This window comes from Clinocottus analis, unplaced genomic scaffold, assembly GCF_023055335.1.
Source record: "Clinocottus analis isolate CAN_PGR_092001 unplaced genomic scaffold, fCliAna1.0.p SCAF_7, whole genome shotgun sequence".
Lineage (NCBI taxonomy): Eukaryota > Metazoa > Chordata > Actinopteri > Perciformes > Cottidae > Clinocottus > Clinocottus analis.
Window position 1 is genome coordinate 17,900,364 of NW_027176229.1, and position 22,926 is coordinate 17,923,289.

A 22,926-nucleotide genomic window follows, 5' to 3' on the forward strand; every position below is an offset into this window, starting at 1 on the left:
ACCTGACATGAAGATTCGATGTGGGTGAAAGAGACAGACAGTGAGTTGTATTTCCTGCTGTCTACTTTACAGTTCATAGTTGTATCTCTGGCAGCTCACAGTTATTTTTCAGGGCAGCAGAAACAGTAGATCAGTGAGAAATACAGCCAAAAAGAGACAGCACTCCAGCTGGGTCCGGTGCTCAGACTGCCTGCCCATCGCAGCTGGATCAGGTAGAGTTTTCCATCTTCAACATCTGGCCTTTTCTTAAATTCTCAGTTCAATGTCCAACTTTCTCTTACTTGGTTTATGTCTTCACTTTCTCTCTCTCTCTATCTCTCTCTCTCTCTGTCTCTCTCCTTCTGGTTCTTTTACACACACACACACACACACACACACACACACACACACACACACACACACACACACACACACACACACACACACACACACACACGTGCTAAGAGTTTAGTCAACTTCGACAACACTGCTGTGACATAGATCATAAAATGATCCTGGCTCTGTCACTGAACAATACCCGAAGTTATGGAAGTCCGTTGCCTTTTTTCTCTCTATAAAATCATATTATTTTCAACAGATGAGCCTGAAGAGGATGACGGTGGGAAGTAGTCAGGGCTGGATGAGGGTGCACAAGGTACACAGCTCGTGCATCAGTACGTGCATCTTTAATTTATGAATATAGCAGAAATATTAATCACGCAATGACCAAACAGTAGATTGCGTTGAAAAGTAACACAGATGCCATAAAAGACACAGAGAACTCCACATGCTCCTAGGATCACACACTCTGCCCGAGTCGAACATGCATGGCATCTGATTATGGAAGTCAATCAGGTCAAAAACAAATACACATTGAGTCATTTTGGCAAAATTGGAATACATCCCAGCCGATCTGAACGGCTAACACAGGAGACTCCACGCCCGACGTGAGAACTCCACGAGAAGCCGGTAAATTGCGCACAGGTCAAGAGTGTATTTGGTTTCAAAACATGTTGATTACAATTTATTATGGAGTCATTTGTAACTCTGCTGAGTGTGCAGCTTATGTTTCGATTGGGTCTTACACCCAGACAGTCATTTATAGTGATTACTCAGCGCTTATGACATTTAGCTTCTTATTTTTCTCTTCTAATTAGTCCAGAAGATTCTTTGCGCTATTCCCACGACCCGTTTCAGGTATCATCCAACATTGCTGGCTGGTCTAAAGATGAGCGCTCTTGGCTTGCACCGCAATATATTTGGCAAATAGCAGAGAAAAACACAGAGACAGATGAGTTTAACACAGTGTTCTTGGCCTCAGAATGTGTGTGTGCTACCTTCAGAGACCCCTAATGTTCTTGGGATTTGTATTTCCTTTGGCAAAAACAACAGACTCGGAAGAGACCGGCAGAGACAGGTGCGCCAGCTGTAGCTGCATTGTCTTGGTATTAGGATATTAGTGGCAAATACTAAAAGCCTAGCCCAAAATGACTGTCATCAGTTTTAAATGGTCGTTGGCAAATACTACCGACCCGTGAAAGACAGAGACGGGTCAGCCCAGTTTAGCGCTCTTGGCTTTGGAAAATCTTTGGCAAGTATCAGAGCCGGGTAAGTGACAATGGCAGCTGTGTCGGGCGTCCATGAGTACACAGGATTTGCAGCTATAGTACAAGTTTTAACTGATCAAGCCAATACTATGCTTGTGTAACTATGTACATTACGTTGACTAGTTTTATTTATTTTGTTATTGAATGCACCCCAATCCAATTAGTGACTAAGTTTCAAAATATACACAAGAGTATTGGGAAAGCCAGGACCAACAGAGTGAGAGGGTGAGGGTAGATACAAATAATGAGCCGACGGTTCTTAATGTTTTAATATCACACTCTTTTTCACTGTAGTGAGATGTTCTTTCTGTTTCACACCTCTACGAGCCCCTTCACAGCACGCCGGCTGTTTTGCTCTGCTCTGATACCCGTCAGCCGGCCAAATGTTTTCCAGTGTAGTTGCATTAACCGAGGTATTTCTGCAAAAGCATGGTCTCTCTCTCTCTCTCTCTCTCTCTCTCTCTCTCTCTCTCTCGCTCGCTCGCTCTCTCTCTCTCTCTCTCTCTCTCTCTCTCTCTCTCTCTCTCTCTCGTTTGTAAATAGGGAATCCAATTATCTCTCTCCGTCAAAGCCGAGCTTGTTCAAACACGCTGTTCTTGTTACTCATGGGCCAGTTCCAAGTAGACATGCCGTCCATTCTGGGTTTCATTTCAGAGTAAAGCTAAAAAAAGGCAATAGATCATTTGATTAAAGTATCAGTATAGTCTGCGAGCATGTGACTGACACATAAACCAAATGACTTATGTTGTATCTGATTCAGATGCAATGAGAAACCATCCGTCATGTATTTCAGATTTTATTGTGAGGATAATTACAACCCGGGCATCTCGTTGCTTTTTATTCAGAAAAAACACATGTAAACAAAATGAAAATGTATACCCCAACCCAGTTTGTTAATCTGTCACTCAACCCTTTGCCCAATCATCCAGAGCCAACTCCCAGACTCAAAATAACTCCAGCAGCTGTCATGGCATCATGGCATCACTTTGTGTGCGTGTGTGTGTGTGTGTGTGTGTGTGTGTGTGTGTGTGTGTTTGTCTTCTTTGTGCACTTTAAAGTGTATCATGCCACTTTGCATTCAGGTTCTCAGTTTCATTTTGGATGTATGCAACATGTCAATGAAACATAGTGCGAAAGTATTTGTGGATTATTTTTTTTACTGTTTTAGTCTCTGTTTTACTGTTTACTTAGATTTATTATTACTATCTCTTGCTGCTGTAATCCTGCAATTTCCCCACGACGGGACTAATAAAGGATTATATTATCTTAAGCTAAACTGCCTTGCTGACTGACGTCAGCGCGTGTCTGGGTCTGTAAATCAGTGCCACCACAGCGAAAAAAATCACGACACAAGTGTTGCAATTCCACTTTACCTCACATGCCCAGTAGATCTAACACCTGATCGTGTTTATCTATGACTTATGGCCTGTCGCCGTGGCTTTTCTGCATGGGTACACAAGACGTCACTATTAGAAATGTGACGCCTCCACCACTGAGACTCTCAGTCACAGAGAACGGGCCTGTCAAACCCTGTAAATATCCTCTTTGAGACGCTTCAACAGAGTGAGATCTCCGTTCAGATTCAAAAAAGAGAACTGGAACCAATTAAATGAGCGCAACAAAGGTTGCGTTAAAAACCTTTCGTCTTTGCCCTTTGTTTATTGAAACTGAGCATTTATTTGCAACGCTCCGTGATCTGCTTTCAGTACGTAATGCACATGTGGGGGAGTGCATCAGGTCAACTGCATTTCAATTTGGACCCTTTCGCTGTCTCGAACACATCGGCTTCCTGAGACTGTGCCATCACCGGCTGAAAAGCACTCAAACACACACACACACACACACATGCGCACAGGCCCATTAAAATAGCTTAACTGTTTTGGAATAAAGCCTAAAACCAGACACTGGCAGCTCAAGCGCATAGCAGTGAAATACAAAGGTAGTTTTGTTGAGGCGCGGGTTGATTGTTTGTAATGAACAGCTTAATACTTTGGTGTACCTCTAAAGAGAATAATAACATTGCTAAAGAGGCTCATTTAAGCGTTGGAACTGTGCGATTGCACTGTAGTGAGACTGCTTGATTTTATCCCCAGCCATTTTGTGGCAAAAATTGCGAATGGTTTGCATTCCATACTAAATACTGATTATCTCCTAAACCACAAGGTCTATTTGAGTCATTTCAAAAGGTATAATATACAGAAAACCTTTATGAGACTTGTTATCAATACATGTGTTACTGGTATATTGGTTTATGATAGTACACAGGAAAGGAAAAAGAAATAGATATAAAAAAAATTATCTTCCAGGATGTATTTTCTCATTTTATTTATGTTTCCCAATGCTAATTGTATTTAATAGCATAACGTAGCACTCTGTGTTAACGGTATCTCTCGCTTTGATTAAGTTAAGTATTTTTAATAATTAATTCAGTGCAAATATTTTGAGGCAAGTGTCAGATCGGCTGACACTGAAAATGCCATAACTTTCCAAACCAGGCCGTGTGAAATATTGTTTCAGACATGAGTAAGTCCTATTTCGCTTTTTTGGCTTGAAATGGGTTGCACTTTGGTTGGTTAATTGGCGAGGCTTTTCTTGACGGCGAATTTGGCGGCATCAGTAGATTCAGTAGGTTCTAAGCTTTCCAAAACGGTGAGCTAATCGTGTTTAGCTTCACGCTATCGATGTGGAAATCCATATATAATATCAAAGATAATGTCAAATATCAAAACTCGGGGTGCACTCTCAAGTCCCTCTCAAGTCCATGGAGCATGGAGAAATCTTCCTCTGACTTTGTAATTCTTCAGCAACTTACTTAAACTTGACTTAAATTCCTTTCCTGCCTTGTTCACACCAGAAGTGTTGCAAATATTCAGTTAGTCAGTTTACTCGCTCAACACTATTGCTGTGTACTCACGCCTTTTATTCAATCTGTTTTATTATAACGCATCAAATTCTGGACTTCTCTTCACACGATCGCCAAAATGTTAGTCATTTTGTGTGTCTATGGAGTGTGTTTGTGTTAAGAACACATGCTCCACATGTGTCTTCACCTCTTTCATAGTAAAACAGTCCATCTAGCTAACAAGATATTTATATCCTGTTTAGACGAATCCAGTTTCAGCTGGAGAACAAAATGATTCACGGAGCGAAGAAATTCCCAGAAATTCAACAGCTTTAGTCCCACAGTCGAGCATGAGTAATCCCAGTCATATATTCTGGATATGATGAATCTAAACATGGCGCAGGGATAACTCACCTGGTGCAATCGAGCAGGATAATCCAGTTTACAGACACTGCAGATAGCATAGAGCTGAACAGAAACTGTCGCCCTTGGAGAAACCACCTCCGTCATTGTGTGTGTGCCACATGTGTGACGTAGGTGGAGAAACCACCGCCGTCATTGTTTGTGTGTCTCTCTTGCATCTCTTACTTCCACTGGCCTCCCTTGACTTCTTTTAGCACTTTCCATCTTTCTTTCTATACTGTTTCTTTCAATATTTAAACCTCATCTCAGCAGGAGAGGTGGAAACATACACTCATTCAGTTTGACAGACGGCTCTGAAGGCTCCAAAGGTCAGGAACTGAACATTTGTGTTTTGAGAGCATAACAATTCGGAGTGCAAGCCTCGACATAAAAACAACTCATGAAATGATTAAAAAGGTCAAGTAAAATAGATCAATAACTATTGATTTCATGTTTTGCCATTCCAATTCAGTCATATTATGTTCTTACTGTTTTTATTACTGTTTATTTTTACATCACTTGTTTTTTTTTTACTTTTACTATGTCTCTACAAGTAGTTTACTCTGTTTGCTGCTGTAATCCTGTACAATTCCCCACTAAGAAAGGAATATATTATCTCATCTTATTCCAGTTATGTAGAAAATGTATCAAATTGAATGTGAGAGAAGCTGTCGTTCATATGATGTATGCATATAGTGTGGACAGTGGGAAGCAGGTAGACAGTATTAAACGTCTAACTGAATTATCGTATATAATACAGATAATAATAATCTAGGAACGCCAACAGAATCTCTCGCCCATCCAGCTGTGATAAAGCGACACACCTACAACCCTGTGATTCAGTTCACACTCTGCATCGCTGTCGGCAAATGCTGACACGGAGGATTGAAACTCTCGCGAATCTAGGAAAAGTTGCCAGTGCACTCTGCACGTAAACTGATCATCTTGAAACAAACAGTGAAGCAAGTGAGATGGAATCTTTGGAAGTAAAAAAAAAAAAAAAAAAAACAATAAAAGAGGGATCATTCCTGGATGAAAGAAGCTGATAAAACAGCGTTTCATTGAGGTGAGATCTGGTTTTCAAGAACAAAACTTGTGTGATGTTTGAAGCCTGTGGTTTTAACGGGGAGACCGGTTGATAGAGTGACTGCCAAAGCCTTGTGCGTCAAGAATTTGCTTAATCAAAATCAGGCATCATTAATCTACTGCTTATTAAAGTGTTGTTGTTTTTTTATTAATAGGCCGATCCCTTGTTGTTGAAACGGGCCTCTACACTGGTTAACCCAGTTAAAACGGGCTGATCTGAGCTGGAATGAGTGGGACACAACAAACATACCCTAATGTAGTTTTGGCACCTGTTGCCAGCTATTTCAGGGCTGTTTGCTTTCCTGCGATAGATTTTCCACTGTAGAAATAAGTCTCACAGACATCTAAATTAATGTTGATGAGTGTTAATTTCACTGGTGACCATGGTCTTCGCATTCATGCATCTACATGGCTTTACCTTTCAGGCAATGAATCCCAGGATAATTTGGCCCTCTTTACATCTTCCAAAATAAATACAACCTGGACAAATTTAGCTCTGTCTGAGTGTCTGCCTGAAGAAACACTTTATCCTCCAGATTGTCTTTGTCTTGTCCATGTCCACACATCTGCTGCCCATCTCTTCTTCCCATCACTCGTTTATTTGGAAAAGGAATAACAACCTGTCTCCTTTTAAAATACACACACGCAGACACTGCATGAATTGTTAACATCTCTCTGTATCTTCTTGCCATTGTCATTCCTGCTGCTATCTGACCCAGTGACAAACCCAATCAAAATGTGCGCAGAGGAAAAACGAGAAGAGAAGCGAGCAACGCCTGAAAAAACTAACAAAAACGAGAGACGAGATTGGTTCTTTCCATTACGCGTGTAAACCTATTAAAGTCCAGATGTTGACCGAGGCATGACACGTTCTGAATATACAGGACCGTATGTATAACTCACAGTGCCAATAAGTGCGACAATCAAAATGAAACCCTAAAACTTTGATTGTATTTCTTATTGTTAATGGTGTCTGGAGAAAGCGCAGGGATTATCCCGTCATTCTTCTGGACCCTAAAGTATCCTCGTATAGCAGAAGCTGGAGCCGGCGATTTCCCGAAGCAGCTGCCTGGTCACAACGCCTCAACAATATAATACTGCCACTTCATGAAAAAAGCTGTTCCATGTGTTTCCAATAGGGCATGAATCAACCCTGGAAGGGCTGATGTCTGACACAGAGCGATGCTGAACAGATAATCCTTTAACTGGTCCCACAAACAAGCGCACCCTTACATGAGATTTGTTCAGTTCCATTGGGACTTGGCAACTCTTGAGGCCCCTAATTGGAAACAAAGGTCTTCGGAGAAAGACGCTTAATCGCTTTCTTGTCGAGTTGGATGATGGGATAAGATTTCTTTTTAAATCCAACAACCATCTCTAAAGCTGTCTAAATATTATATTCAATCCCATTTGTTTAATTTGTAAAAACAGTGAAGTGTTAAAACAACAGGTTGTGGCTTTACAGAAGGTTATGTGCTGGACTATTTCTTGGCTAGCTTCTTGGAGTGCGGCTTTTTTTTTTTTTAAACCTTTGGACTACTGTAGCTTCACATTAAACAGACAAGCGAGTGGTTTCAATCCTCTGATCTAATTCTCACAGAGAACGAAAATAGGCATATTTCCCAAACTATTCCATTAAGAGAAGATATATGGTTTGCCAGTCACAATAATAAATCAAACGTTTGGCAAGGTGGAGTTTTGAATCCTGCAAAGCTCCATGCGCATATCAACCTCTTTCACTATAAGCCAAACGTTAGATGAAGCACAGAAATGTTGAATCCATTAGTCATCTCATCCACATCTTTAATGCAGCTTTAGGGAGACAAACTATGAAATCAGATGCATGTGCGGAAGTATTGTTCCACTATGTAAACCATGAGCGAAACTACACTTTGCTTCAAAGTAATGACTGTAATATTCAATCAGTAATCTTTTATTTCTGTCAATATTGTGAGAAAGGCTGTACGGTGTAATTGAGACAGCATCAAAGGTGCACATTGAACGACTGACTGCCGATGGAAGTATGTCTTCCACTTTGTTTTCAGCCAAACCTGGTTGACTTTCTTCACAAAAATCTTTGAAAATCGTTGTAATCCATCAGAATATGAACTACCACTTTGACAGGTAAATCATCCATAGACGATCTTTAGCCGAGTGTTATTCTGAGCCCTGCTTCACTCATCATAAAAATGAGAGTTAGATCATGGGCTCTCTTTCACAGAAACCCACACACTGACCCGAAATTACTATAAGCTCTGTGGTATCACAGGATGTGTTCTCGGGCCACGCGACCAAAAGCAAACATCTTTGGTCTGTCATCATTTGGACACAAATTAGAGGACATGCTCAGTTAGCCCTGAAGAAGGGGAGGGGTAAAAGAAAGATGAAAGCCATCCTGGAAAGACAGAATGGGAAATCCAGACACGACGAAGAGAAACATCAGGAAACATAAGGAAAAGAAACCTGAGCATTTTAATACTTCAATTAAGTCCATTTAGAGTTTATACACTGGAGGAAAATCGATTCATTTGACCTCTGTATGTACCGTTCACTGTAAATCTGCTTCCTCTTTCATGATCTTGAATTCAAAAAGGACAAGTGTAGGAGCCTTGAACATTTGTAATTAAATGAAAACACACGCTTGCCTACAGGTGCTGCCAGAGAACCGGACAATTCAAACCAGATGAGAGCCAATATAAAGCCACACACAAACACACACACACACAAAACACACACACACACTGCAACAAGAGTGCTGGTGATAAATCAGCTGCACTGTACAACAGGATTACACAAACAGAGAGGAGTGGGCCTTGGGGAGGAGAGGGTGGTCCACATTTGTGATGCTCTAGCTGCGATTTCAGTTCTTCCTCTTTTCCTTCAGGAAATGGGACATCAGGCAGAACTAATGGTGTTGCGGTGTAGAAGATGAACTCCTACAACAACAGCGAACATCTGCATGTATGTTGGGTGTCAGGGCTCAAAGGGGAAGCATGGACTTTACATTTGCAGATATGGGTTGTTTGGGAGTGTTTGAAAGGCAATCCATGGCTTCCACTTACCTTCATATATTAAGTCCTTCCAAAGTGAAGTGATTTTTTTATATACTTAATATTGTATTTCGGTATTTTTACAGTTTAATGAGAAACCTCTCATTAAACCGAGGCCTGCTTCCGTTTAACCATGCATCTGGCCAAGAAGGGCCATAAAGAAAAACATAGTTTAAGCAAGTAAATAAGTAAAAATAAGAAGAAGAAGAAGAAAATTAGCAAAACAACCATGTGACACTTCAACAAGGTTGAACAACAAACAGATATAAACAATATATACATATATTCAAAGGATTCTAGACACAGTGAATAAGTAAAGTGAAGTGAATTTACACGCACGCACACACACACCCACGCACACACACACACATTTTGCTCATGGCTTACTTCTGTAGGTTGAGGCTGAGGTTACCAGAGCAGCTCTTGATCTTGTTCTGGGCCTCCAGGTGGTTCATGCCCTCGGTGGCGATGCCGCCAATAGACAGAACCATGTCTCCAATGCCAATGCCACCTTTAGCCGCCTTTCCACCATCTGTCAGCTACAGAGACACAAAAACCACACACAGCTTGAATGATGTGCAAAACCAACAGCATCACAGTCAGTGCTATTAAGCAGGAGGGTGGAAAGAACACATACACTCTGTATTTATCGAGAGATTTATGGATCCGTTGCATTACAGAAGTATTTGGGTGAAGCTAATGAAAGACCTGGTCCTCTACCGCATGATGACGGCTCTACTGTACATTCACTGATGCGTGTCTAATAGCAGGAGCCTTCATCTTGGAGTTACCTTTGTTTCTTCTTTATGACCCGCTGTCTCACTGGGCTTACAGCTTGTTAAGAGAAAAGAGAAATGTTTCAAAATGACTCTTAACCGCAGCATGTGTGGGAAGAACGATCGCAGCCATAATGCACTCCTTCTGTCAAACTCTCCTCGATGTAGCCTTTTTTTTTTATTGAAGGGTTATTTAATCAAATCCATACTATGGAAGAGATTTATCGGTATACAAGCACTGAACATGTATCAGAAAGCTACCAAAAAATGTTGACATTGAAAAAGACGTATCACAAAGAGCAAAGAGCCATCTTTCAACATCAGCGGTGTAACCAAGAGGTTGGTGTTTTGGATTTGTCAACAAAAACAAACTAAGCGTATCTTGACTCACACTTGGGATCAACTACAGTGAATCGAGTGCCAGTAAAAAGCAATTATGTCATTATACACCGTACAAAATGCAGTTAAAAAGGTGACAAATATCTAATGTACGACGCTGCACGGTGCAAACACATACCAGTGTGATTGGCTTTAAAGGAACAGCAATTACAGGCCAGACATCTCTTAGTTTGCACGCATCATATAATATGTATGCTCTCCACTTGCCTCTGGTTTTCAGAGCACGCCATGCATCTTGAGTTATGCTTCAAATATCTACCTCCAAAGAAAGTTTAATGGCTGCACTTCCACTCTGATGGAAGCGGGTTGAATTGGCCCTGATTCAAGATTCACACAGAGGAACTCATGTTGAACAACAAGGCTTGTATTAACACACAACATGTGCACAAATGTTGTACTCTATCAATTCTCGCTCTTGACAGAAATGTTTAATAATCATGCTGGGAGAACAACTTTAACATTTTCCACAACCATCACTGTTGATGTAGTTCATCTATTTGTGAGCAACGCTGAACAGATTCAGTAAACAAGTGTTGGAAAAACAGTTGCGGGGCAACTCACCACTTAACAGGCACACAAGTGGAGCCCACACCGAAATAAAATCCAATTAGATTAAATGTGTAATTGTGTTATATGTATGTGTTGAAACTCATCTTGTTTCCTTTGAGGAGAAGTTAAAGTATGTACAAAAGTAAGTACATTTATTCAAGTGAAGCAGAATATTTTTGAATGATGTAATGGATGGTGACACACATATAATGTTGTCATTGATAGAAAAACAAACAGGAGAAACGGTTTAATAGTATTTCATCCTCGTAAAAAACAATAAAGGAGACTTTTTCTTTTTTTTTTTTTTTTACGATATTTGATTTTCTGACCTAAAATACTGTTTTTGCTTTTGCTTTTTAAAAAAAATTATTACCGTCTTGAACTCTTAAGTCCGCGTCACCAACAAGCAGGGCAATACATTGGTGGCAGCATGTGTCATATAAACCAGAGACATTCTTATCGGGAGGCTGAGGGAGGACGGGGCCGCATTTGGAAATGTGCGTAGGATGTTACAATCAGTATCTCTCGCCTCTTTCCCATGACGCCAAAGATCAAAGTCCAATGTGATGGTGTCATTGCAAAATGATATCTTGATATCGTTGTGATTTTTCGAACAATTTGGTTTAAGTGTGTTTGTTATAATGTTGAAAAATGGGCTTGGATATTGTTGAAATCTTTGGAGAAGAAAAAACGCAGCTGCAGCTGTGATTCTGACCATTCTTGGTCAGACAGAAGGTCCATGTGTGACCAAAGGGGAGTGAGGTCATTTGTTTCTTTTGACACAGAGGGAAAAAAAAAAGACCCCACACATGCCGCTTCACTGAACACACACATGCACACACAGACCACTTTGTGGTGGTTCCAGCTTTGAAGTGGCTCTTACTTTTGCCCCCTCATACATCACTTCAAGTGCATCTATTGTATTTGGAGCTTTGACAAGAAAATCTGCTTCTGCTGAATGAGAAACGACAGTCCAGGATGAGGAGGTGCGATGCGGGTTTCGTCGTCTTTGGTGCGTCGCGTCCCCCCTCTGGGTCCGTTTCCTCCGCCTCTATCTTTGTCTCTCGCTCACACACAAAGACAGACAGGCAGACACAGGCCGGGCTAATAAAAGAGGCTCTGAACCCGGATTAGCGTTAAGGCTCAGTGGCCCCAAACCTTTTATAGTCATATTAGGCCGACACACGCAACATCACTCACCACCACTCACGACCACAGAGGGCAGGAAGAAGAGCGTAATGAGGGATCGTCTTGACACTGATGAGAAGTGTGTGGATGGAAAGGAAGGAAGAAACAGAGGGGAAGGAGAGAAAAAAAAAATCCATGGGCTCTTTCTTTCCTGTGCATTTTGGCTCATTTCAAGGGGTGTGTTCATGCTAACCACTCTGGCACTGTCAGGGACCAAATGCTCACCGCAAAATGTTTAATTATATGTTTTCCCCCAATTAGTGCTCTGTTCCTGCCCCATGCACACACAACCGCTACCTCGCTCTCTCTCTCTCTCCTCACAGTACAACTCAAAGTAACCTGCATCCATAACAGAGAGGTCAACTGATTCAGAACAACGAGCCGTACAACAAACAGAGAATACAAATGTTTCATTTGTGTTGAAAGTATTTAATCTGTGTCCTCGATCCAAAGAAGTCAAAGGAAAGGATGCGTGCTAGCAGGATCTCCGTTTCAAAACAAAGACATTTGTTTCCAATCACTATGAGTACAAAAAAAAGGAGTTTTAATTGTCATATGAAAGACAGTGAAATAAATCATTGGGAAAATCAGAAACACAAATGTAACTAATCTGTCTGTGAAAAAGGCAGAGCACTTCCAAGTTTCCCAGGGTGTTTCATTTATAGCTCTGTTGCTTTGGCCATGTCAGAAAACAGCAGCTTTAACACTGCGCACAAATCCACTGGAGACGTAATACAGTACAAGCATGTTTATTCATACTCTCCGACAGCAGCTGAGCTGGACTCCAAATGTGCAGGGACATCCGTCAACTCTTGACCGCAACTTTAACGAATGACCCTCTGAGTACAAACGTCCCAGCAATGAGAAGACTAAACCACATGAGAAAAGTGAATTAACGGCAGAGGAATTTTCTCATTTTCTTGTGAGGATGAGACTTGTTGATCTCACGATGGCAAAGAGGACTAAAGTTGCTATAGAAGACTCCATTAAAAGCCTTTTCAGATAATGAGCAGACATAAAAAGCCCACTGTCATGCACTGATACAGATTTTCTCCATCAACCATAACATTTCTATGTGTAATGTTAGAGGAAATTTTGCAAAAAAGATAGTTAAAGACTGCAGATATATTTTTCCCAGAAGACCAAAGCAGAGCTAAAAATGAGAGTGTACAACAAGTACGACAACAAATCACAATTCATTTACTCGCCTGAAGGTCTGATGGATGAAATTAACCATTCATCTTCATGAGGGTATAACTATTAAAGTGTGTTTTTCAATTGGCTAAAATAATATTTTAAAAAAAACAACTAAGAAATTTCGCAATTTATAAAAGCTGGTATCTGCTTGTACTAGCTTCCTCTATAATATATATGGTATTCTGCTTTTTACACATAGAGTACCTTTGGGTCAAAAGCCCCTGCCTCATTCGTTCAAAAGCGAAAGGGTCAATATTCTTGTCACAAAAGAACGAGAAAAACACATGCAGTGTGTTAAAGTCTTCACAGATGAACTTGCCATTATGCTTCCAGCGACGTCAGTTTTCAACACATACGCTGTTGAATTTAAGTGCTCTGAAAAAGTAAACCGGTTCCACACATAGCAATAAGGGCGAGCTGGGGTGCTGAAACTCTGTCTGGTTTGAACATACAGTGACCAGTTTGAGTGCTTTGAACAATGGCTGCTTTCAGCACGAGGAGTGACAGATTGAAACACTCACAGCAGGAGACACGAATACCCACGTTGTTCCTCGTAACTCAGAAATCTACAAATATGCCAGCCAGGCCCGACATGACCTTTTACTGTGATCCGACATGACAGGACATGTTTTTTTTTATTGTTTATTTGTAATTTATGTAATGAGAAAAAATAGTCTCATTATCGTAATTCTGGGCCAGGTTGTCATTTATAACCAGAAATCAAAATGATAGGGGATGAGAAATATAGAAGTGAGTGAGATTTATGAAGAAGACGTAGAGATAGAAATGGAAAAAAGTTTAAAAAAAAAAAAAAAAAGGGGAAGCTTTTGAAAGAGAAGGAACAAAAGCTGAGGGCAGACATCACCTCTAGTGAGCTCAATCCATCAGTAACATATTAAACTATCAGGCAGATTTTCATTCATGAATGAGGTTAATTATGCTGTAATGTCGAGTGCATCATAGAAATACCTCAAACAGGTTGTACAATGTCGATCCGACCAAATCCACAGCTCTTTTTTTAACTATTGTAACGAGTTTGACGCTGGCTGATTGTTTGCTTCAGGGTTAAAATGATCGGTTGAAAGAATCCAAAAGAGACCATTGCATTGCTAATGAATAGAAGCAAAGCGTACACAATACTGCTGGCAATGAGAGACCGAACGCTCTGGAATCAATATGATGTTATACAGCAATTGTGTGAAGGGCCTCAGCCCACTAGTGGATCTCGTTAAATGATGTAACAGTATATGCATGGTGTGTGTTTGCACTTTTAAAACTCTGCGTGTGCACACCAGTGTCTAACAATCACTTTCTGACTCGTATGTGAATGTGAGACCTTAATAAAGAAAAGATTTTTGGCATTGAGTTTCCATAGATAGCTCACTGCAGCAACAGCTGCCAAACCCACAACAACACATTGTATAAATTAAACGTACAACTTTGCACAAGAGAGAAAGAGATCTGCCATACTCACAAGAATAAGGCATAATCCTCCTCGGATGCAAGTTGATAAGCCTTTTTTTAATGCTGTTTTCTCTTAATGTTGTAGATACAATGATTCTTCAGATATTATTCAAATAACTGTTTTACTAAAAGGGTTAAAGATAATGTCCATCAAAGTGCTGCAAATCCAGCATAGTGAGTCTATTCTTAATCCCAAAACAACAAAGTATGCACTAAACCTGAGAGTACATGCTCCAAGGTGCCCTGGGGAGTTTTCTTGTTGACAACGTTTCTGTTTACATGCAGTGTTACTCACCTAAACACATTGCGTATCTGTGAGGTCCAACACACATCTTTAATGCATTTACTTCCTCATAAAAGATTTGCAGAAATAATTTGAACGATGCATTAGTTACGTGCACGTTTATTTAGTCTTCTTCTGGAGGCTTTTCTTGGACGATACTGCTTTTCCCGGCACTTTACTGCCACCTGTAGATAAGTGGAACTTTGTGACACCGCTGGCAGGAATGCGTATGTCCATGTAACACAGCAGGAGCCCACTCTTAACAACATTGCTAAATAGCACTAAGCATCAAAAACTCCACAGGCTACCAATAAATGAATACATTTTGGAAAAAAACAAGATATAATTTACTCTTTGAGATGTTGTGGACTAAGCAAATCAAGAACAAGTAGACACCGACAAAATAAACTGACACTCCTTAAGTACTGACAGCTGGATGTTTCCTTCACATTAACATTAACGGTGTAACGTAACAGAGGGCTATATTATTACACTACACACAGGACCAGAATCAACAAATCCACATGACATTATTTCAAGTTGTAAAAAGTAACTGCACTTTGTAAACTAGAAGCGAAACAAGCCAGCATTCATGGCCAGACTCAATGATGTGATTGTCATGGCGCAGCGGGACTTAGCATTGGCGAGGCTGGCGAACACACACAGGAATACAGCCATAGTAACACAGGACTGGATTGTTCTTATTCCATATGAACACAGAGTGTGCGTCATCGCCGGCACACTTACTTACCGAGTGTGTAATTAATCCAAAATAGTGTTTTTTAAGCTATAAGTCAAATCATGTTTAAATTGTTTGTAATATGTTCTAATTAGTGTGCTATTAGTCAACATTTGAAAAGTGAAACCTTGCCAAAAAACATAAACATGAGTTAGGGTCACAGTTATTTTCCTATATTTTGAGTGTTATTACGCGGTATGTTGTAAATCAAGTTGTAGCTCTGCTGGTTGAAAAATCCATCCAGAGACTGTGGGAATGAAACCTGCTTGAATCTTTATTAATGTGTGAATATCAAGGGGTTCCTGGTCAAGGACGCAGTTGACTAATATCTTCAAATTGTGTACTTAGAGAAGCCTCATTGCAAACACAGCAGTGCATTCAAGATGCCTTAAATACGCCAATTAGTAGTGAAGCAAATAGCCAGCTGTGTCTTCTATTCTAGTGCTACTTCTGTTCTTCTCCATGCTGCCAGTAGGAATGAGACTTCAGGGTTTAGAGTCGACTGAACGACGTCCAAACAAAGCATCAAGATCAAATACCTACAAGCCGAAGAGGAAAGAGGATAGCTCCAGCTGGTTTCCTTCCATTGAACTCTTAACCTACAGACATCGCAGTTGTATATCTATCAGTTCTTGAAGTCCAGCGATATTAGTTTGAATACACATGATACCAGACGTGAGGCTGGTATCCTGAGAGGAAGGCAGGGACAGATTAGCAGCTCCTGTGTTAAATGCATTGTAATCACATTAAACAAAAGGGCATTTAATGCTCTTCATTGTGACTTGGCTGTGCTTGTCCGTCACCGCTATGAACGTTTTCTGGCCTCATACAATTCTGCTCAAAAACGGTTTCAACTGCTCAGGATTTATGTGATTTTCTTTGAAGCACGGTTTCTGTATTGGCTTGTGTGACACTGAAAGGGCTTTTTAAAATGGATTAGTCGGCCCATTACCGGTGAAGACAGAAATGTCCGAGTGCGGTCACCAACAGGACGAGATAACTGTCAACATACAGTCTGAAGCTATGAGCTTGTTTTCATAAAGTAATCCTCCTCTTTCCTCCCAACTCATCACTGCTATAATGATACCAACCAAACGCACAAACGCTTATAGACAACTACAGCAAAAATAAAAGATTAGTGACATCACAAAACAAGCCACAAAACCTGAACACCAAAACTTGGACTGCAACGTCAGGTCTCACAAACGGGGTGTAAGATGAATTATCGCGCCGCTTTGAGGGCAAAAAAAGTCCAGGTTGTTACGTCATCCAAATGCAACAAGCGTGTGCCAACAAGTACATGCGTACATCAGCTCTGACAGGTTGATTTGAGAGGAAATGATAAGTTGTTGATTCTGGCTCTGGTTCTATTTCACTAAGATAGAGAGCTACTCAGATGGAAGCTCGGGGTTTGTTTGATTAAGATAGATGTAGGTATTATAAGTCACATGGAGGAGCTGTCAACTGGCTCTGGTGGTCTGCCGTGAACGGTGAGGCACATTGGGAGTGTATGAGCAAGTACTGAGGAGGAGGAGGATATAGAGGCAAGCCAGATACTATGTATAGAACTAAACAGTGAAATAGACCCATCACTGTGGTCAACTGTTGTCATCGCCTGTTGAAGCCGAAGAGGCGGGAGGTCGCCAAGATTTGCATTCTTCCATGAAAAGTTATTCATGTAGATTACCGTTGCAGTCGACTGGCATCTTACTGTCTCGTCTGGGATTATTCGTTCTCCAAAACCAGTTCTTAATCATGACAGACAGTACAGCGGAAGGAATATATAGAGAAAGGACTCGTGCGGTGACGACAGATGGATGCATTAATATCGACCCTTCCTGGCGTAATGTTGCAGACGTGGGAGTCTCTAAAATACCCAGGATGCACTCTGGTCAATATTCAGCCTGGACCCGGGAGCTCTTAAAACGAGGGTACAGATCCAAGATCAATGTGTCTCATGAGTGGGTGTGGTCACCGGGAGCTGACCCGAGAAGCAACGCATCTATTTCAGAATCTTAATGCACTTGCTCCCCTGGGTGGCCTTTCCCTTAATAAATTATTTCAGCCGTGCATCCTGTAAGTGGGCTGCCCGAAGAAAGGTTTAAATATTGATTCACCGTGTTGTGCACTGAGCTGGGAATAGAGAGCAGCTATTTTTGGTTTCCAAACATGAGGGGCCTTGTTCTTGAGAATCCTTTGATCTGTTAAACAGGTAAATGGGTTTCAAGATAAATGGTTTTAATGAGGCCGCGAGCTTTTTTCGACAAAAAAAAAAGTGCAGCATATATCTGTTAAATGGTTTTTAGCATCACTAAAAGGCAAGGTATTAAGGTAGTCTGTTGCCCATTGAGGCAATTGTATCTAAACTATTTAACAGCTTCCACTTCCGTTGTTCTCTTTATTCCCACCATCAGCTGCTTCGACTCTGTAGAAGAGCCCCAGTATGTCCAGCTGTTTAGCTGAACCGTACCTGTGCATTACAATGTGCAGTATTGTATATTGATTAATGTGCAAACCCATGTTTAACTAATGCAGGTCATGGTCAAGGTGCTGCAGGCTATCAATACATATATTTAAGGAGAACTTAGCGACCCCACTCCATCAGGCTGCATGCTTTTGCTCAAATATTTTCCTTTCTCCTCCAAATATCTCCTTTTATGGACAATGTCAAACTGGGTTGGTAAAACGTTTCATTGGCACTTTGAGAAGCAGAATTGAGAATCCTGGGCTGTTATTAAACTGTTTCTCTACCCTGTAAAAAGAAGGGGAAAAAAGCAGTTACCGGACACAGATAGCTCAAGACTTACAGATGTGGTTACACCTTCACTATGTAGGATGTGATAATGCCATGGCAATGACATATGCAGTAGACAACACACACACACAGTACATCCACATTCAGATAGAGCTCAGCAATAGCAGCTGTGAGGCTGTGGGGTTTGGCAGGAGTGCTGCGTTCCCTTATTACCCCTTTCGCAGAAGCAACTTCATGGTTAGACTGGCACAGAGCAAAGTGTGTGGAACACACAGCAGACACACACAGAGTATACGAGTGATCAGCGGTCAGAAGCACTACCCTTCATCACCATAAAATGGATTTAATAGAGAGGGTAGGATTAGATTTGGTTTGATTATTGTATGTGGACTAAAAACTATATTGGTTGTGGAAGTGAGTCACATCTTACATTAGAACTAATGAAAAAGAGAGGGACCGACGCGGAGAGACAAATTAAAGGGTATGATGGGATGAAGGAGCGATAAGAATGAGGGGGGTAAATTAAGATTGATGACCTGTTGAGCGTCACATAGACTGCCTGTCACCAGCCCTCAAGCTACCCTTCGACTCTGTATACAATGTGAATATGTATTTCCATACACTGCCTCTTAATATAACCTCATATTTAGTCACATGCTCTCCTTGTGCTCTGCTAATCTAAATTGCTCTCCTTAAAGACTTAAAGTTAAATAATGGCCAATTATTCATGTGGTCTCCCCAAAAACAGATGCACTGCTGCTCTGTTTTCCACTATTCTTTTAATTTTGACTTAAAAACAACTTCAGGAGACGTTGCGGTTGATACATTTGGTCTTTATTTCATAAAATCCCAATCAAAATATTGAGACTTTTACATTGAAAACAAGCTGGTGAGTTGGGATGTAAAGAAGATATTCATCATTTATTTCAGCTAGCTAAAGATGAGGAGGGCAAAACAGTCTGTTTGATTCATTAACTGAAGCTTTTGTTTACACCTTTTGACGCACAATGAAGTAACCAGTAAATGAGATTATTCTTTAATTTTCCTTTCACTTTTGGCTGCAAACTGGAGCTGGAAATTTTAGACATGACTTGGTTCTAAAGGGGAATTAAATTGAAGTATTACGGCATACTCATAAGTCATACAATCCACTTACGGTACACTTTACAGTCTTAAGCAGACCGAACAAACATTTATTTTAACTGCACCAGCACTTGCTTACACTGCCAATGTCTTGAAACCTCAAACCATATAACTGTCATTGTGATACTGCAGTAAAGGTCAGAGTCGGCTGCTGAGACAATTATAGTTTAGTAACTGCTAACTTCTCTGGGGATAAGAAAACCTTCACTGACCAACGACAACATCAGTACATCTTTTGCGATTTGCATCAGAATGAGTCATTTCAGACGCAACGGCATGCGCGTGGCAACATCTATGAATCCATAAAAAAAAAAAGTTGGTTTTGTTTAATTTCTTTTTTCTTTTACTATTTCTGCTTTCATTTTATTTTTTCCTCCGTTACTCAGATAGCGTCTTCCATCATTGTGAGTCCAGGCACACACTCCCAGACGCAAACACACAACTGTGGTAAGAATCCACATGGCTTCAGTTAGTGGGAAAAGTATCACATCCAAAGTAATAACACAAACATGGCAACCCAAAGAGGCCCCAAGGGAGATTGGCACAGGACCTGGCAAGCCATTCATCATCAGTCTCATGTTGCCATTAGTCTGTCCACAACCAGTTGTAGTGATTTGTGTGCGTGTGAATGCACTGGAATCGTGTATGTGGGTGCAGCGCATGCATACTCCACTGGACTGTGTGTGTGTGCCAGTGAAGCAGAACGGAACAGAAGCTTGAACGGGATTATCCGTTGCAGGATCGTTATTTAGTCAAAGTCCTGGGGGGGGGAAACATATTTGTGTGAACTTGAATGTGTGAATGAACCGCAGACTGGGAGGGCAACGAGAGGTAACGTTAGGAGCACTGAAAGGCACGGAAACCAAAGGACCATCAAGTTACGTGCTTGAGCGAGGGGCTGGAGCCAAGAATCGTGCGCCAGAACTTTGATTGCGGCACTTTTGCTGCAGACACTTCAAAAATGAAGTTGGGAGCGTAGAGAGCGAGAAAAGCTTTCCTGTGTGGTCGATGCGTGACGGATGTCATATGATTCGACTGACAAGTGTGGTGGGAGTGGGGGGCGAGGTGGGGAAAAAGAAGGAAATGAGGGATGGGCGGGGCATGCTGATCAGTGTTCATCTTTTGAATCACTTATAGGCCATGTGGCATTGCTGGGATGTCGTTCTGCAGCTGCACTGTGATGACAGCGTTGAGCGATAAAACAGGACATGTGCTTTTATCATAGTAGATTGCGCGTGTTGGAGTAGACGTAGGATCACGGGTGTGTGTCGAAGTGTTTTGGTCTTACCTTGGAAATGGTGAGGGGCATGTTGAAGTCCTTCCCTCCCTGCAGCCTGAAGCCCCAGGGGGCCGGGCCTAAGAGTGTGGCGCTGTAGTTGCGGCTCATGGTCTCCTCGGGTGATGTCAAATGCGTTTGGCGTAAATGATGATGGGCACGACAGGAAAATGTCAGAGGGTGTTGATGATTGGTAGGAATTTTGGCTTTGGCTGCCTTTAGAGTGTTGTTTTAAGATCTGAGGGAAGATAGGAAGGAAAAGCATCATTGTATGGTGTATGCGAGACAAGTGAGAAGAGAAGAATAATTTAGTGGACAAGTGGAAAGGGATTTTTAAACAGCTACTTTCAGTAAACTCCAAAAAAATGCACATATTCAACAGGAATATTCATGGGTTCAAATTTTCAAAAATAGTTCAAATCTCCTTTTGGAACTGGCTGCACACAAAGCATGAACACATATGCATGCAATACTTGAGTATGCAGCAGCAGTTCAGTAGCATTAAATACTTAAAACACCCCCCAGGTAAACCTCACAAGTGTACAATTACACAGTTAACATTTATTTAATTGCATAACAGTTCCTACTATTTGGTGCTAATATATTCTTAATGGAAAAGCTGTACCTCTTCAATGGAAATTCCAGAAAGCAAAATAATTCCTTCACAGGCAGGTTGACAATGTAATGTCTAGCTTCCCCTTGACTGTCCCCTTCCCGGCAAACACACTGTATGTGTGTGAAAGAGGCAGAGGAGGATGCAATGCTCTTATATACCAGCTAATGACAGAGGGGAGGGGAAAGGTGGAGGAGGGGATAGAAGAAGAGGGAGGCGAGAGGAAGAACGGTTAGAGGTTAGGTTGGAAGGAGAGAGGGAGGAGAAAGAGGAGGGGAATCAAGCATGGGTGGAGTGAGTTGAACACAAGAGGAGGAGAATTGAGGGAGATGATATGAAGTGGGGAGATTAAGGGATGGGAGGAGACAACCCTTTGAAAAAATAAGGGGGGGGGGGGACAAAAAGGGGGCATTAAGGAAAAGAGTGTGGGAGCACTTGACACAGAGAAAATCACGAGGGGAGGGAGAGAGGGGACAGTTTGTCTTTCATGCAGATATTTTGGGAACATTGACTCAATGCTGCAGGCTGCTTCATTTAAGGTGGAACCAGATCATGACCTGAGGACACATCCCAAAGGCTTTGATCAAAATGTCTCTCAAAGGTTATCCTCAAATGATACATTGGGGTGATGGTGATTTGATACAAGCTTAGGATCGCCTTGTTCAACTCCTGTAACATGGTCGTTTCTCTACAGCTGCGCTGAAGCCCAGTATGAATATGATGAAGAGTTGGACGCTGTTCAGGCAATGTCACACTGACTTTTTAAACATTTGTACTTATAACATCGCTCCTGAGCTAATCAGCCGATCAGCTCGAGTTGCCCGATACTAGATCTTGATACTACATGTGTGTTACGTGTCATGACTCTACTGCTCCTTCCTTACAAATCTAAGTGACGAGGAAAACCAATCTTAACTAATTCAATATCCAGAGAGGTGTAAGCAATCAAAGTGCAGTACCAACATGTTCATCTTATTCATCGGTTTCCACATTATTTATGTCCAGACAAATCTTCTCCTTCTACACTTTTGTCCATTTCCCCTTTAATAGCCCAGACGGATCAATATTGGCTTTAGACTGATGCTGTAGTGGCTCAATCAAACGCTCATCCTATTCCTTTCTTGGCCCTGACTAAACACACACACACACACACGCACACACACACACAGCCAAGTTACAGGTGTACTGTTCACTGTCTGCTAGATCCGAACACTTTTTTTTTAACACATATCAAAGAGGAGATTGAAAAACATGTTGCCCATGAGTTTAGAGGTGGTGGCTGGACAGAGACTGGATGGTCTTCAAGACAGAACTACAAGGGAAAGAGCAGAAGGGGGAAGCACGAAGGTGAAATATTACATTTAACCTGCCTGTAACACTTTGTATAAGCTAACATCATGACGGATGCACAGTGTGAGAAGATTAAATACACAAAGTCACACACATAAACACAGGACGCTCTTCATTAACCTGCTGACGGGCGTTCCCACAGTGAGTCGAACACAGACAGTGCACACTTCTCCAGCACGGCCAGGTTTAACAACAGCAGAGCGAAGCCTGGGAGGAGCGGAGACGGTG

The 22,926-nt window shown here is 41.4% G+C and overlaps 1 protein-coding gene across 4 annotated transcripts in view; it reads right to left on the minus strand.

Moving 5' to 3' along the window:
- The window catches only part of pdlim5a (PDZ and LIM domain 5a), a 53,398-nt gene extending 31,943 nt beyond the window's left edge, over positions 1 to 21,455 (minus strand). For all 4 annotated transcript variants that reach the window (XM_068566673.1, XM_068566672.1, XM_068566671.1 and 1 more), the window contains exons 1-3: positions 21,361 to 21,455; positions 20,748 to 20,973; positions 9,354 to 9,505 (exon numbers count right to left, since the gene is read on the minus strand). In XM_068566673.1, coding sequence (XP_068422774.1) covers positions 9,354 to 9,505; positions 20,748 to 20,846 — 251 coding nt within the window. In that variant the 5' untranslated portion in view covers positions 20,847 to 20,973; positions 21,361 to 21,455. The remainder of the gene's footprint in view (positions 1 to 9,353; positions 9,506 to 20,747; positions 20,974 to 21,360) is intronic.
- Between the last annotated feature and the right edge of the window lie 1,471 nt (positions 21,456 to 22,926).